Below are 17797 nucleotides of genomic sequence, written 5' to 3'. Positions count from 1 at the left end.
CAAACAGTCGACAACAGAAACACCACAAGACGCCTCACTCAGACAAAAAGGACACGGGGGGGACGGGGACACTCTGTTACCATCGACAAATCACAGTTTAGACAGAGGGGTTAGGGTTCAAGGGTTTACAACACTGCCTCCTGAGCAGCAGCACACCACACACAACTCGGGGAGTTATGCAACTGAGCGGGTATGGGAGAGTCAGGGAAGCGTCAGCTGGGAGAGCACGCTGAGGAGGAAGCTCACTAACGAGCCAGGCTAGCAGATTAGTACTGATGAGTCAAGGAGATGTTATCAGACAATACTTTCAGGTGTGTGTGCTTGTGCGTGTGCCTGTGCGGAGGGGGGAGTGGTCTGTGTTTGTGCATGCGTGTCTGTTCTGACGCCAATGTGTAAGAAACCCGACATGCAAGATGAAGACAGTGCAGAAATGGTTAGAGAACCGGATAGAGTGAGAAAGAAGTGGCAGATGTAGGAGTGGATAACAATTAGATCTGCGTCCCTTATGGTGCTGTGGTGTGGAACTGTGCCTCAGCAAATGAATCCTGTGTAACTGCAATCTTCTAATGCCAAGGAGGGGCAAAGAGAAGGCATTACTCCATTTATCAGGCTTATCAAAGAACGGCATACAGCCAAGTGTGTGTGGTCTGTAGAAACCCAGTGACAGTAGGAGGGGTGGGGACGGGAGAGGGGGTGTGTGTAGGGGAGGGTAAAGGAGCACCACGTGTTGCAATGAGGCCAAAAGCCAGCCAGCCAATCAGCCAGCCAGCCAGCCACACCAATAAAATGTCTGAGGGGTACAAAGCTCAGGTAGTACAGGGGGAAGGACAGATTGGGTTAGCCATTAGGTTAGTGAGATTAAAGCCACAGATTTGAAATACATACCGCCCAGATGCAAGTCCAGGATTTCACTGTAATTAGAATCTCCCCAATAGTCTACAATGACAGGGATATATTAGAGATACGAGTTATTTCACACTGCCCCAAACTGGGAGCACACACACAGAAGTCTCCAACAACAGCAAGTCATGCGTGTTCTTGCAAAAACACACACACAGACACCCACACACACACATACATATGTACACACTGCAGCAACACTCAGAACAAGAGAGTCTGTCAGTACTCACCGCAGTGCATAATGCAGTGAAATGCAGCTTGTGCGTATATCACACTGCATATTCCAGAAATAAGAGACTGCTACATAGATTTGCTGTATTGCTGTTTAGGATTTCACATTAAAGCTCTTTTGTGGCGGACTGAGACGCCAATGAAAATGTTACAGCCGGGGTGAAATGCACGGGATTCATCAAAGTGAGGTCGGGATTTTACAGGAAAACTGGAGAGATGTAAAAATTTGTCACAGGGGCTGTTAAGATTTTGAAATGATTTAATCGTTAATCATTAAATTTCCTTCAAGTGGCGGCTGAAGTGTAAAGTGAGAACTTTGAGCATATTAAACCCAGTCTGATATAACTTTACGAGATAGAGCTTAAGGAAGGGTGGGGAGTACTTTTGAATCTCCCAATTAGGCAAAGTAGACTGTTTGTTTTCTTAAGCAGCAACATGTCACAGAGGTTACATTGAATTTGAAGCGTTAAATCCACTTTGAATCAATATCTGCAGAGAATACTTTTAGGGATTTCATAACCAATTTTTGTTCTTTCAGTTTTGAGTGTTAAGGTTTGGATCGATGTGGACTGGAGGACAGAAACTCTCCTCACTGAGAGGCGGTGAAGTAAACAACACATATCCAGAATGAGCACATACAAATCTATGTCGGCACACACATTCTCCTGATTGCATGCTGCTTGGGACTGATGAAGACGAACACGCAAAACAAACAAAGATCAAAACGTCGGCGAGATGGAGAAGTGTTGCAGTGTGTCGCCACAGATGAAACCTACAGAACAGTGTTAACATGGCAAAGAGGAAATAAACTACAGTAAATCTAATACCTGATCTTCTTTTGTGCTGTTTGGGTAATGTATAAGTACCTTTATACAATCCTTTAAGAGAGTAAAGTAGTTAATAGGTTAAAACATAAAGAAACATTATCCGGAAAGACAAGTTGATGGGAAATGTAAACTGTTAAATGGCCAAATTCAAAGGAATGCCTATCTAAAATTAAATGAGCTTGTTGCTTAATCTCTGTGTTGGTATTTGCGAGATTAAAAGTTATATTACGGCGTTGAACGAATTAGGACGGAGTGTGCAGTCAGCACGTTTCGTAGAGAAATCCACATCACAGAGCATCTGTGTTATTGCTGCTGAGCACTTTCCACGCTTCACACACCCACGAAGAAGAAAATGGAATGATCTGTGCTGCTCTCCAATAAGTAATGTAATCTTCATTGCATCGATTTATTGTCTGTGATAGTCCCTCGTCACAAACTGTTTGGGTTTAATGCTGGGAGAAACAAACGCAGGCTACATCTCAGTCCTGACAGTGATTCACCGCTGAAACACGCCGCAGTTAAAAGTGAACAAACGCAGCCGGTGAATAAACGATCGCACGCCAAACAGCTTTACTGACGTGATGTGATTATGAGTTACATTATCCTCGTCATCATTACGATCATTATTATTCCCACTAGAGCTCTGGATGAGGATTGCGTGCAGCATCAATATAACCGACTCACTCGGTGGGACTGTCTCAGATGAGCTGACTCAGTTTGATTGTCGCAGATAAATCACATGTATAATTTCACAAATGCGAGCATTAAAAGCAACATTAACCCACTGCATCCTTTAGTTCATGAGGCGTTCAATTTAACACAATCCACTATAACAGCCGGGCTTTAAATCCCACTTTTGTGACTGATAATGTTCCGTTTTGTTGCCATTGTGTTAGAAAGGATTCAATTCAACTCAGTGGTCATCATTGAGGCAATAATTAGTGAGGCTGTTATATAACAAAGCATTGTCCTCAAAGGCGTTTCTATTATTTTGCACGACCCCTTCACATACATGAGGGGGGCAGAATATTAGAAACACCTTTCAATACAGCGTAGACCCCTCTGACACGATGTCATCAAAAACCGAACATCATCAGCTTCACAAAGGTTTGGGTTGTTATAATGGATGGTACAGGCGTATGTGATGAAGTGGCCCCTGGGTGTAAAGACCATATCTAAACCGCATCGCCGCTGATAAAAAAACAATCAAACTGCGCTTCACTCGGCCGTCGGACTGAAAAGAAAAAGCAAAGAGAATACATGAAGCGGTGACGGAGCGTGACGGAGCTGTTACCTGCTTCCCCTCGTAAGGCTTTCTCCACGGCTACACCCCTCTCCTCCAGTTGCCTCTGCTTCTCCTCCACCTGCTCCAGCTGTCTTTGGATAATCTGAGGTAAGCGAAAAAAGGTCAGAGTCACTATTAAGGAGCGCAGCGGAGGATGAACACAACATTCCTTGGGACTTTTATGCCTAGTTTACACAGGTTAGGAATGGATCCCTTAGCTGCTTTCACCAGATCTGGTATCGTTTATTTTGCCTTACCCATATTACACAAGCAAACTCCATAAATGTGACCGCAAAACAAGATCAAAGTGTGTATTAAAGTGTGTTATGATACTTTCTATATAATAAAGACTACTGGATCATACTGGATAATGTTCATCATGCAATCAAACACTGATCAAACGGATCATATTCAGCTTTGGACGACAGAGGTGCTGATTTAACTCTGTGAACACATTGTGGCTGGTGTTAGAGGTGGTGTTGTATTGCACATACATTGTTCACAACCCTTTGTACCATATCATTAACTCTGATTAGAGCTGATCCACGGCCTTTAATCACATCTCCAGGTAAAAGGATCTTAATCCTGTCGGTGTCGTACCTGGGCTCTGTGCAGCCTCTTGAGCTCCTCCTGCTTGGCCTGTCGCCGAGCTGCTTTCTGCACCCGTCGTGTCAGCTTAGCGTTCAACTCTTCGTCCGTGTAGGTTTTCTAGTGTAATAGCAAAAACATGAGTCAGAGAAACCTCACCCTCAATCTTCTACATACTGTCTGCTTGGCTCTGCAGGGCCCTGTTCCTTCAGAAACAACGACAGGAGATTAGGGGGAGACACAACTTCTACTATGTACTCTCTTGGAATATCAACTGGATTTGAGACTTCACCACACATCTACACACATTGCATAAGGTACTAAGGGCATTTAAACTGTGATTCCATACAGGGTAAGGCAACATAAGACATGATAGATCACCAGGTGACATGTATATCACCTCACTGCAGCCCCAGACTGCCATAATACTTCTTTCCATAGTTAGTCAGCTCATTAAAGCAGTAGAGTATGTGAATAAGCAGGGGTGCTTCTCTCATTAGCCGACTTGTGAAGAAAAAAGAAGCTGGAGTAAATCATGAGAAAGAGAGAATAGCACTGTGGGAAAACGCTTTTGTCCAAAGAGCCACGCTGGAGTTGGAAGAGTGCCACAGTGGTGACAGATAGGCAGGTTAATAACAAACCAGTCAGAAAAGAACAGCCCCTGGTACAAAGACACGTTGAGGTGTCACTGTGGCCAGAAAGGTGAGATGTAGTGTTGGAAAATGGTGTTTGAGCAGAGTGACTCTCCAGAAGTTAGTGGGCTTGGGGCTCCCAATGTTACATGCGTCCAGAGAGGATGGTTAGCTATTAGCTCAACGTACATGGAAGGGTGGGGTGGGGGTGGGGTTGTTATGGCAACAAACTTGCACATGCTCAGAGGGTTGGGGGTGGGGGGTTATCAATGTGAACGTATACTACCTTTGTGGCGTACGATCTCTTGAACGCCAGTGCGTGAGGGACATAAACAGACTTGGGGAAGACAAAACAAAACAAAAAAATGGAGGGAAACAAACATGATACAAATGATTCAATTAAATGGGTTAATGATTATGTTAAATTGGTCAACATAAAAAAAAAGAGTCACAACTCAGCTGAATTACTGATACAAATCAAAACAGGCAAATGTTAATATCCCACACACCAGCTCCACAAAATATGACAGGGTGCAGTCAGTGACATTTTGTGAATCTATGTTAATCAGAAATGAGTCCAAATGAAGTTCCAAATTATGCATTTTAACTCCTAAATTGATGTCTGTGAGATTACATCTAATTAATACACAGAAACTAAAAGCTAGAGTGATTCGACACTCACAAAACACAACTACTAGACATAAACACTGAGGGTGATAATATGGAGTTTGTGCCTCTTTTTAACGGGATAAACATTGAAAATCAAAAGACGCAGACAGAGTTCAGATCCATATTGAAGAAGACTGAGAAGAAGTCATTGTATTCTTCATATATGAGGTCCAAACAAACAACACAGGGTGGGAGTTTGTCTGCAGGGAGGGTTCTGAATGAGGTCTGTTACCTAATGTCTATCTAAAACCACGGAAACACAGAGTGAGCAGCAGCGGAGACAATAATTCTGAATTTCAGTGACAGACATAATGAATACAGATGAATAAACAAAAGGAATGATATTGTAGCAATGCATTTCTGCACAGTCCTAATAAGATTTGGGGCAATTGAATATTCAGTAAATCCAATTTCTAAAAATGATTAGAATTTATTTATCTTTAAGACATTTTCTAACAATGTCAATAAAGCGGCGCCGAAGATGAGATTCACTGTGGTTTGGTTGAGCAGTTTGTTCTGCTCGGGGAGGACGCTTTGAAAACACGATTTCCTCACATAACTTTTTTTTTAAACTAAGAAATAAAATCAGAAATGTAATTTGAAGTCGGCCTGTGGTCACACTTCAAACCCTTGAAGTGTTAAAACATATTATCACCTGAGAGGAAGATTAAAACCTCAGGAAGGCGAAGCTTCAACAGCTCAATGGCACCAAACAATTATGTCTCTGAAATTCAGAATTATCCAACTTTCTGCTCCACAATACCTCTCCGTCTTCTTTCTCCTTCCCTTGATCAACCTCTTTTTCCCGTTCCCTTTCTGTGTGCCTCTCTTTCACCCTCTTTCTCTCCTTTTTCTCCCTCCTCCTCTCCTTTTCCAGTTTTTCCTCCTTTATTGCTTCCTTCTGAATGCCTGACACTAGGTCAAAGATGTCCGTATGTTGCTAGAGTGGAAGGAATTATTAGGAAAGTGTGTTTAAAGCAAACGAAGCGGCCATAGATGCACTGGATGTAACGGTGCCGTGTCTGGCCTCACATAACCAACCAGACTTTGCTCTCTATGTATGCACAGTAGGCATTTACGGAATCAATACTTCAGTGGTTTTCAGACTGCATTGTGATGACCACTGGTTGAACCTGGAGCGCCCCCTGGTGGTGGTGTTATGCCACACTGGGTTTCGACACATAATTGCCAAGTAAATTGAGTTTACTTCGAGAGTGCTCCCTACATTTTCTATGTTACAGCATCCTTCACAACTGGAAATTGTATTATTGTGGCAAATAAGTCACAATTAAAGTTTGGAATTACCAGCAAAATATGTAGTTGGGCTACATAACATAACCCAAACTCTGCCCTGCTGCATTGCATTGTTCTATGATCTTTATGAGGTTTTTCTTCTGATCAAATCACCGGGGTTTTGGCTGGCTGTGTGAGGCAAGACGCAGCTACTGACATATGTGTGACATCTTTACTCGTGTCTATGGTTACTCACATCTGCCTTTGACTTCTGGGAGGATCTCTCCAGCACATCGTCACAGGACAGGTCTGAGTCCTCGGAGAAGCTCAGGTTTCGGCGTGTTTTCATGTCTGGGACATAGTTCACAGAAATCATCAGAATTTCAGGCTGAAAGCGTAAAGAGCTCACACACTGCATCCATAACTACGCTTTAAAATCATCATTCTCACCTGATGACTTCCCAACAGGCGAGGTTATCTTCTTTACAGAGTCTTGTGTGGTGGAGCTGGACGATGGCGTGCTTGGACAGGATTTGCCCTCCTTCTTCTTTTTGTCCTTCTTGTACCCTGAGAACACCTGCTTCCATAATGACTTGTGCTTGGGCGGTGTCTCCTCTGTGCCAGAGAGCCTACTGCTGTCATTCTTGGCTTTCTTCTCCTTCTTATTCTTGCGCGGCGAGAAGAGAGAACTTCGCTTCTTGCTCTTGGTCCCAGACGAGCCGTCAGATGAGGCGACTGAGCTGTCCAGGCTCTTGTTGCTGCTGAAGAAACGCTCAGGTATGCCTTCTGTCTTCTTTGACTCCAGAGCTTTCACAGCTGATGTATTTGGAGATCCGTCTCCTTTCTTACTTTTAACAGCGACGTCTGAAGATGCATTCCAGGCCACTTTAGGAGAGGCTCCCTTTTCCATATCTGATTCTTTCATTTTGTGTAGCTGCTTGCTCATTGCATCTTTTAAAGCCTGGCTCTTGACACACTTTTCCCTGGCTCTCATTCTCTCCTCTGCAATCTCCTTAGCCTCCGGAGAGAACTGAGTAGCCCTCTGTGGTTTGGAAGATGGGTTGACAGGGATGTTAGGTTTACCATTTTCCATTGCTAGAGCCAGATGCATGGGAGGTCTGTCCCTGCTGGGTTTGCTGGTGGTTGGGGTATAAAACCTGTCTCTGCTTGTTTGCGGTGTCCGGTCATCAAAGGACTCCTCCACATCATCAGCAAATGGAATCTCCTCCACAGTCTCCACAAATGACTTCCTCGTCTCCACTGGCCGAGGCTTCTTCTTCTCCCTCATGACCACCACAGCAGCCGTTACTACCTCTTCTGTTGGTGACATCACAGCCCTGGGTGCAGGCTTGGGTGGTGAAACCGGGCTCAGCTGGGTCCTCGGTGAAGGGACAGGGGTCTTTGTCAGTGCCAGCTCCTTGGTCAGCTCAGATGCAGGCTTTTCTGTTCCATTGGTCCAGGGCACCTGATGTTTCTGTTGCCTAAACATGGCCGGTGACTGATTGGCAGGCACAGGTGGTGGTGGACTGGAGGGTGGGGTTAGCATGGCGGAGTCAGAGGTGATATAGCTGTCACTGTTTACTGTCCGGTTGGTGGCTATGCTCCCATTCAGACCCAAACCAGAGCTGCTGCTGAAGTCCCTCTTATCAGAGCCATTACTCTTGGGCTCCACAGGAGCTATGGGGGTAATGACCTGACCCTCAAGTGTGATGTTGAGCCTCCGAATGATGGGGCGTCCAGCAACCGGAGGCTTCTGTTCTGCAGCCACATCTGCAGGCTCTGACTTAATAGAGGAGGAAGAGGAGACAGAGTCTTGCGTTGAAGCCGAAGTACTCCTCTCTAGGATTTTACTACTGCGGTCCAAAGGAGTTAGACCAAGACTCTTCCTGATCTCTGCACTTTTCATCCAAAATTCCTCAATGATATCCGTCTTTTTCGATGGAGTTTCGTCCAGTGAGGAATCCGACGACCTTGAGAGCTCTGGTGTGGCTTTGTCCGATAGGGCCATGGGCGTTGAAGTAACTCCAGGGACAGGCTGACTCCTGACAGGAGATTCAGAGGTGAGGGGTGAGGAGGACTCGTGGCAGGACAAAGGCTGGGCACAGATGGGCGAGAGGGGGTTGCCTGTCAGAGGGCAAATGGAGCGCTGAGGGTAGACGGGAGACTTAGGTGTGCACGTCTCTGGTAGGGGGGTGGGCTGGGAGCAAATCGGTGATGTAACTGGTGATGTTACAGGGGATTTGACTGGTGACTTGAAGGGGGATCTGACGGGTGATATGATGGGAGACCGGGGAGGGGATGAGTCAGGGACAGGAGGAGGGATGGAAGGATCAAGCACCGGAGTAGGTAATTGACTCAGCGGGCTCTTGGTGGCTGGCGATGGAGTTCTCTGAGGCTTCATTTCTTCTGGAACGAAAGGATCCGGAAAAAAGCGGGTACCAGGAGATTTCAAGAAGCGAGGAGGAGATGTCCGACTTATCTGAAGGAAAACGTAAACAACAGTAAGATCACAATGGAGTCCTTACTCACACGCATCTTATACTAGAGAAGTGTTGAGATGGACTACCTGCGTCTCGGGTTGTGGAGACAGTTTGGGGGAAGGAAAGACAACGATATCATCTTCCTTCTGCAACGGGCTGATGATGGATGGTTCTACATGTACAGAATAATATCAGCGTCATCGGCATTCACTTGGGCAAAAAACATACATCTGTGTGACTAATCTGACAGTATGATGTACGAGGTAGCAGTTTATACTTTTTAAGGACGCTTACCAAAACTTGAGGCCATCCCCAGACTTTCTGATGTCTTGTCCTCATCAGGAAGTGCATCATGGCGCGTCGACTGCTGCAACCGAGCTTCAGCTTCTGCGTCCGAGGGGATGTCATCTGTAATTTAAACAGCGTTGTGAAATACTTCACACAATGTATTCATTGAAACTTTTTATTATGATGGAGTACCTTTGAAGTCAGAAACAGCACAGAGTCGTTTTTTGTACTATTTTTATTACCTTGATCGATTTCTGTACCAGGATCTATATCTGGGCTGTTGGCTTCAGCTTCCAGTTCATCATCCTCGCAGGGCTCTAGCATGACAAAGAAAAGGCAAGGAATGAGTTCACGCATATCAAAAACCCTTTTTAGTCAATACAAAAAAACTTCTCTCAACTCCCTGACAAAGTAACCTTGGCTGAACTTTTCTGAGATGACTGGCTGCAGGGTAAATTAAAGAAGCACCAGAGTGCAAAGATCACTTAATAAAAAAAGCTATTAAGCCCAATTTGAAGTGTGGAGTGCAGTTATAAGAAGAACTAAAAGGTTGAAAGAGGACAAAAAACAACTTGAAGGAAATCTTCTGGCAAGACAATGAGAGTCGCATACACATTAAATCATTACAAAACAGTCAATACAAATAACAAAGAATGAGTGGAGATTTAGTATTCAGATGCATGCATTTATCCATTTTTGTTTCACAAATGGATGACATTTGAGTCACACAATAACAACTAAAAGATACTAATGTTCTGGGAAAAATACAAAAAAGGGGAAGTTGGAAAAGAGCAGTTATTTCATGCAGTTTCAAAATAAACAATAATCTAATACCACAATCTTCCTATAGACTTCTGCTAAATGTCTCTATTCATGTTGGTGCACAAGCAAATGCAATATAATAATCCGATTGTAGTGGGTCCAAGAACCTGGTGACAAAAACCCGAGAAGACACTCTATGAATTGAATGTGAACTTCACTTATTCGTATTCATGGGCTGCATTTGGCCCATGAGTACGAATAAGTGAAGTTCACATTCAGTTCATTTGGAATCCTGAGTGTCAAGCTGTTAAGCCAGTTAATAAGTGTTGCAGCAGTGGGGGTTAGTCCAAAGATGTATTAACTGCAAAGGCAGATTCCACAGCTGTACAGTGAGAGGCGACAACACCAGGGCCCAAACTGCTCTCCACAAACTAAACATCATTACACTAACTAAGGCTTTCACGATTTATTGATTATAACTAACTACTCCATAAAAAAAGAATACATGTAATATATTAATTCGGCAAAGTGGCAAATGCAAAGACACCACCTGACCCAGCACTGAGCTAAGCCTGCAGTCTTCGTCATGACAACAGAACACAACCAAGTGAAAACACCAAAGTTGTATTGCACTTGAAGCGAAACAGCTCATATTCCATTTGACAACTTGAATCTCCCCAGTGCCTCTTTTAAAGTGAAATATGAAAATCACACATCATCACAACAAAACAAGAAATCATGTCTTAAAGTGACAATGGTGTATGCATTGAATGACAATATCATTTCCATATGAAATTGGACAAGTTAGGAGGATTTGAATTATTAATAATAATAATTAATTGGTGGGGATTTGTCATTAGTAGTTTTCATTTCTTGTCTCTCTTACTCTCAGACACTGATGGACTCATATACTCAAGAGTATAGACACATGTATATATTGTCTACTTGACTCCATAGTGACATCCCTGACCAAACAGTTTGACCAAAGAAGCCAGACTTTGCAGTTTGACAAGGTAGGGTGAGAGGTTGCGTTGTGAAAGGTGAAATACGGGTGTCAACGTGACCCCATGCATGCTTGTGAGTCTACTGGTCTCCGCATGTGTTTCTGCATGCGCCAGGAAAGGCCATCTGACAGACAGATAGAAGACATAGTAGCTAAGATTGGATATCATGATCCCTTTTGAATCTGTGCTACCTCCAGACATGGACTCCAACCAGACCCTCACTGCCTCGTGTCGGGCGGATGTGTGGGCAGCGGCTACATTAAAACCAGAGGATACAGGACAACAAAGGATAGATGGAAGGGAAATAAAAGTAAAGTAAAGTAATTAGACACATGGGAAAACACAAAAGCACACACAAGAACACAACAACACAAACGTAATCAGAACACAAAAGAACAAAGCAGAACATAATTCACAAGAATTGACAAAGGGATTATGGTGAACTGGGACTCTGGTTGAAGGACCTTATGATCAGCCAGGGGGGGGCAAACGGCAACAACAAACAAAAACATGTCAGCTTAAAAGATTAAACACAAAATTAGACATTCCACAAATGAAGAAAGCAACATAACAAAATATACAAAATCAAATAGGATTATAAACAACATGTGGGTTAGTTAGACAGAACAAACAGAACAGCCGCCCCACTGTTGAAATGAAGACCCTAATGTGTGTGGAACCCCCCCCACTTCCTCTCACTCATACAGCCTGGGACTCGCCCAGAGAAGCCTTCAGCTCCTCTGGATAGGTTACCTGTGAAGGAGGGCTGTGTGAGCTCAGAGGGTTGGGAGAGATGGGAGGCTAAGGCCGGTTGACCTTCTTTGTCTCCCTCAGAATCCAGGGGAGCTCTCACCAAATCTGGAATGGTCTGGGGATCGACAGGCTGTAGGACTTGTTGGATCTGTAGGCTCCTGGCTACATGATGGTGTCAGCATATAGTGCATGGCGCAATGTTGCATGTGGAGGTGTGGTTAGGGTGGAAAGTAGAGGAAACACAGACAAAGAAGGAGAGGAGAGAACAAAAATGAGGGGGAGAAGGAAGATAGCCAGTTAAACGACAGTAGCAATGACAAATCATCTGTCAGGAGAGGAAGTGGCAGCATGCACGAGACTGCAAAAGATTGAGGATAGAAGATTTAAGGGTTTAAAAACCCAAAAGATATCAAAGTCTGACAAACAAAACTACTTTGGGACTCACTACCAAACCATAACTGCATCACCTAAGGGGAAAACATATCGATGACATTCATCAGATTAGTGTTTTAGATGAACATATTGTAACAAACAAAAACAAAAGGAGGTGTTAGACAGTAAGTTCAAATGAACAATAAAAATGTAACTCTTAGAGGGCACACAAAACACACAACCACAACCTGAAAATAACAAACACAAAAGAAAGCCACACTCTTATTGGAGAATTCATTGGGGAAAAAACCCAAACCAGGCTCATATATCAGAGATACTGCAAACGCATCCACAAGCCGTGCTGCTGCTGCTACCTTTAAATGTACCAACATCCTCTTCATCTGTGAGGTACTGCTCCAGCCAAAGGCCGGTCTGGAGCTCCCTGTCCCAGGGGCAATACTCCCCCTCTGCCGGCAGGGGGAGACAGAGGCCCCGAAAAACCCACAAAGATAAAAACAAACACAGACATGGGACACACACACACACACACACAAACACACACACAACAAGCACGCACGCACGCACACAGTGGAGATGAGGGAACGGAAGAAGGCAATGACAAGAAGAGGAGACGAGAGAAGGAGGAAACAAGCAGAGGATGAGGAGAGCAATGTTTGAGACAGTGACACTACACAGAAATCTGCTTACAAAAAAAGGAGGTGGAGTTCTGGATTGTCTCAACAGAATAAATGATCGGGACAGGATGTAAACAAATACAAAGGGAAAAGTACAAATGCATGTGACACCAAACATGTGCTATAAACAAGAGATAAAAACAAATGTACCATCGCTCGACTCATCCTCCTCTTCATCCTCATCCTCTTCTTCATCTTCGTCTTCTTCTTCATCCTCGTCGTCCTCTTCATCGACTTCACCATCCCTGCTGACCGTGTCAACCACAGCCTCGCTCTCCTCGTCGCCCCTCAGTTTGGCGTGGAGCTCCACCGCCTCCTTCCAGGGAAACCCACCGAGGTCTGACGGGTCTGGAGGTTGCTGCTCCGCCTCCTCCTGGTTGTGCTCCTCCTGTTCCTGCTCCTCTTGTTCATCCTCCTCCTCCATGTCCGACTCTGAGCTACTGTTGACATCAGAAGAAGAGTCAGCGGAAAAGCGTCAGAATCCACAAATTGCATGAAAGTTATTTGTCAACATTGCTCTTCCTTTTACCCCAGAATCCCTATTTCAGAGTTTTTTACGCTTACCTGGAACCCAGGTCAGCATCCGCGGCCTTATCTAGCACACTGCTGAGGTTGTGTTCTGCCAGCGTCTCCTCTGGCACCTCCTCCAGCTCCTCCTCCTTCTGCAGGGATAGACGGTAGTTCTCCAGCTCGATACGTTCTGGAGTTCCCCGAAGTCGCTTTGGTAGACTGGGCTCCTGCAGCCCGTTGACCTCTGGTACTGGGGTTGACAAAGCAATTGGAGATGGCGAGCCCAGGTTGGAGAGAAGATGAAGTGGAAGTTGGTCACACCAGGATGGAAGTGAGAAGGCAGAGCACCCAGGGTGGAGGAAAGAGAGTACAAAGAGAAAAAGGCAACTGTGAATCAGGTACAGTAGGTGTGAAACTCGGAAGGAGAGCATAGGGAGTCATGCAGGTCTGCCTGAAAGAGCACTATGGCTTCTAACGCCTCAATGTGGAGATAAAACTGACAAAACAAACATATCTACCATCAAATACTAAAATGATGGATATAAATGAATTTTGACAATGTTTATGTAATAATCCACACAGCATCAAATCCATCACACATTGCTGTAGATTCACTGTTATCCAACTCGGGAAACTCACGATTTTGTTGATAAATGCTTGTTTTCATTTAGTCCCATTAGAGAAATGAGACTGACAAAAAACTGACAAAAACACACCAATTAAGATCTAAAACTGTATTTATTGCATTAAATAGATAATTTTCCCTACAGCAAATATTAAAAACAAATATATTTAACACTTTACGCTTTTGGTACAAGGTTGGTGCCTTGCCTTTTTCCCATCCTGAGAAGCAAATCTTAAAACTGTATTCCTTATAGAAATTTGTTTTTTATGTCTACGTCAGAGTGGAATGGGTCAGACGCATAATGTGACACATTCTGCCCATTCCATCCACGCTTCACCTTCAGTCTTTCCACTGACTAATGTTGAGATTAAATTGCTCTCCGACTAGGACAAAATGACTGGCAATGCTGTAAGCAATGGCCTCATGTAAAGCCCACTAATGAAGACAGTGAATATGTGAGTTTTGACACTGTGGATTATGTTAACTTGTGCAGATGAGGGTCAAACACATGATGGACATCATGCAGGCAGAATGACATGTGCTCTTCAAACAGATAATTCGATGTACACCGACATCCAATGAAGAACGTCTATTTATTGTAAAATCAATACTTATCAATATCAAACATATTTAGCACTGAAAGCCCAAATGCTGTCTTAAATCGAGAACTAATGTTAGATATGTTCACACCAACACATAGTTATCTTAAAATGCACACACTTGCCACATAAGGCAGCAGGACTACACTTTATATGCTAAAGTCTCTTAGCAGTATATTCACCACAGCTTCCAAAAGTCTTACTGCTGTAACTAAATTAACTTTGCTATGTGGTGGAGCCAAATAACGCAGCAAACATGAAGTACACTGAATAAACACAGGTCGGTCTTAGCAGCGGAGTGAGTGGGGTGAGGGGTTGAGGGATGCAGGAGAGGGCAGCCAGGAAAGTTTGACAGAGGAGAGTATACTATCACAAAAGGAACCAATCACAGGCACTAATTCAAGCACTAGGGTTGCTCTCAGTTTTAAGCTGCTCTGATTGGAGGGGGGAAAGGTAAAGCTCACAAAGGAACCATTCAAAGCACTGATACAGGCACTTGATCACAATATGGGGAGTTTCGGTAAGAGGGATACCGTAGGTGCAAAAAATCGCTTACAGAAAGAGACACAAAGCAAGAACATCACACAGGAAGAGCTAGAGCTAAAAGACTGAACTCAAAGGCCACTGGAGGCTACAATCACAGCAGGAAGCTTGGCCCTTTCATTAAAATACTGACAGGCAAAAGTCATTCCTTAAAATAAATAAAAAACTATGAATGTTGCCGTATGCCAATTTTAAAATAGGAAAATAAGAAACCTGCACTGGTGCGTCTCATAAATACAAATTAGGAAGCTCTGTGAAAATGTTTATTATCAATATTACTATCTGGAGGGCTGTCCAGACTGAAATAAGCTCCAAACTTTTCCCTATTTTTAATTTCCAAGCCAAGAAAAAAAAATCAAAGATGCACCATTCAATTCTAAAATGGCGGCAAAAAAAGGGGAGTTGCTTAATTGCCAATTGCAAATCATCCTCTCAGCTGCCAAAAGCTCTAACAGAACGAATGCTGCATCTTCAAGAGAGATAAGAGATAAATCACACACTCAAATGAATGTTTACAGGAGATTTACATGAACACTCTGCAAGCTCAGTGAGTCGATACAATCAGAGGAGAAAGCGTCTGCTAAGTTTATAATCAAAACCCAACGGACATTAGTTGGCAAAAAGGCGCAAGGAAAGAAAAGGAAAAAGGGACAAGAGAGTCATGCTAGAAGAGGTTGAGCAGGACATTGATGCTGAAACAGCAGACTAGGTAGATGCAGTAGGTACACAAGAAAGGAGAGTCTAGGGGATTGTGTGCCACATGGTGGCAGGTCCAGGAGAGGGTGCGGCGGAGGGTACGCAGCGAGACTCCCACACCTGAGGCCAGGCGGCGGGAAGCAGCCGCCACAGCAAGAGAGGAAATGGGGGTACCTGATGGCCCTTGCTCAGCTGAGGGGGATGCAGCTGCCATTGCCCTTCCAGGGGCATCCACGGTCGCCACGGGGATTTGGGGCACCTTGGTCACCTGCAACATTAGAGACGGATGATGTCAACCACAACACACTCTCTAGTCCACCTGCTAGTCTATTTACACAGACAGGCCAGGGGACAGAATACTGCACTTAAACACGCTTCCGTCAGGACTGAAATTTGTAGGGTATACCTGGATTGCCAGTTCATCATTTCCACAGTAACTGAAAGCAGGTACCTTAGCTGTTGGAGCAGGGGATGGAGCAGGCCTCTTTCTCTGAGCATTGCCTGACGAACGGTAACAGTAGTGGGGCTTGCAGTAGAATTTCCCTGCAGGGATAAAGGCAAGAGAACAATTGATGAAAATGTGAATGCACATACATCCTACAATGCAACTAGTACAATTTCATATCACCTGGCAGAGTCCAAAAGCTTTATCAAAAGGTCTATCTGTCCATACAGTTCAGAATGGGAAAAAATAGTGCTGCTTCTTTCCTTTGCAGCTCAGAGCCACTGTGGGTTCTAGTCCCACGGCTCACTGGTCTCATAGAATCAAAAACTCTGTCTCATTGAACAATCTGTTTCTTGTCTTTCAGCACAATAGAAACTCCCAATGAGGAAAAAAATCATGAGACTGCACTCGGCTCTGGGGCAATGTGACACATTCTAATATCACCAAAAAATTCCCTTAACACTGCATTCTACTTGATCTAATACATGCAGCAGTGTGGCCAGCATGTTTGCAGGAAATGATGAGGATTAGGGAACCATAATAAGCTGATGATCATATCATACCATCCTCCACATCGAAGGCGTAGGAGGAGAGTCGTAGTGTGGTGTTGCAGTAGTCGCACTTGAAGCAGCTGCGATGGAAGAACTTCCCCTCTGCGCTCAGCCTCTCCATGACGTACACACGCTTTCGACAGAAGAAGCAAACGTCGCTGCCCCCAATGTTGACGGGGAACTCTTTTCGGAGAGAGCCCTGCGAAAGTACAAACACAATGCAATGAATCGGAGGGGAGAGAAGAGGGGAGGGGAGGGGAGGAGAGGAGAAGAGAGGAGAGGAGGACCTGGACTTTACTTAGTGGAAAGTATTACAGTACAAGCTCATACCAGGCCCCTGTAGATGTACTGTACGTAGATTGGTGCTAATCTATAGCAACACCACAACAAGTCAGTAATCAAGGACGTGAAAACTCATCAGCTAAGGGAGATGGATCAGAGTCAAACTGTGAAAACTCACAAATCACTGGTTCAACAACACATCACTGGAGAACAACAACACTCTCTGGTAAGTGAGATGCAGATTAATGCAGCTGCATGCCTTCTATCCTCTGGAACAGGATGCTTACCGATTCCCTCTTTTCAAGTTGGGGTTTGAGGTCTTCTTTAGATTGAAGCTGACTGGCTATCTGCTCAGTCAAAGAGTTAACTCCCCCTGTGTACATCCTTACACAGCGCTATCAACAGTGTTAAGGGAAAAACAACACGTGGAAGAAGAAATAAGGAAACAGCAGATGAAGAGGAAAGAATAACATGTAAGCATAAGTACTGAGAAACAGAGAATACACTGATTAGAGGGGAGAACAACGATAGGAAATCCCCACACAAACACACGCACACACACTAAACAGAGCCGTGTTTCCATGCCTGGTTGATTTGGATGTTTTGCCAGAATCACCACCCAGATAGTATCTAAAGGCATGACAGTGAAAACTAAAACAAAGCGGACATCATCACTTCAGCCATTTATGCAATTCAATCAAATCCTCCAGGAATACGGTGGAACAATTAGTGGCCAACAAAAAGCAAGTTTGGTTTGGGACAAAGATCACAAGCAATCAACTGTGAGTTATAACAGCTGCTGAGTGCTACTGAGGTTTTGTATTATC

At 44.2% G+C, this 17797-nt stretch overlaps 1 protein-coding gene across 7 annotated transcripts in view; it reads right to left on the bottom strand.

Moving 5' to 3' along the window:
- The window catches only part of mical3a (microtubule associated monooxygenase, calponin and LIM domain containing 3a), a 51065-nt gene that overhangs the window by 7180 nt on the left and 26088 nt on the right, over positions 1–17797 (bottom strand). The window contains exons 17-34 of one of the 7 annotated variants that reach the window (XM_076171138.1): positions 16701–16887; positions 16144–16235; positions 15867–15960; positions 13284–13479; positions 12870–13159; positions 12399–12491; positions 11653–11814; positions 11091–11153; positions 9376–9450; positions 9140–9253; positions 8932–9017; positions 6816–8844; positions 6622–6716; positions 5896–6072; positions 4750–4800; positions 3844–3951; positions 3253–3346; positions 886–936 (exon numbers count right to left, since the gene is read on the bottom strand). In XM_076171138.1, the coding sequence (XP_076027253.1) occupies positions 886–936; positions 3253–3346; positions 3844–3951; positions 4750–4800; positions 5896–6072; positions 6622–6716; positions 6816–8844; positions 8932–9017; positions 9140–9253; positions 9376–9450; positions 11091–11153; positions 11653–11814; positions 12399–12491; positions 12870–13159; positions 13284–13479; positions 15867–15960; positions 16144–16235; positions 16701–16887 (4057 nt within the window). The remainder of the gene's footprint in view (positions 1–885; positions 937–3252; positions 3347–3843; positions 3952–4749; positions 4801–5895; positions 6073–6621; positions 6717–6815; positions 8845–8931; positions 9018–9139; positions 9254–9375; positions 9451–11090; positions 11154–11652; positions 11815–12398; positions 12492–12869; positions 13160–13283; positions 13480–15866; positions 15961–16143; positions 16236–16700; positions 16888–17797) is intronic. The other 6 variants (XM_076171090.1, XM_076171113.1, XM_076171098.1 and 3 more) reach the window with 6 other exon arrangements.

Source organism: Genypterus blacodes, unplaced genomic scaffold (assembly GCF_046128005.1).
Source record: "Genypterus blacodes isolate CSIRO-AG114 ecotype Tasmania unplaced genomic scaffold, CSIRO-AGI_Gbla_v1 ptg000015l_1, whole genome shotgun sequence".
In the NCBI taxonomy this organism is placed as follows: Eukaryota; Metazoa; Chordata; class Actinopteri; order Ophidiiformes; family Ophidiidae; genus Genypterus; species Genypterus blacodes.
The sequence above is the reverse complement of the archived record's forward strand: the minus strand, read 5'-3'. Positions and strand labels throughout refer to the sequence as shown.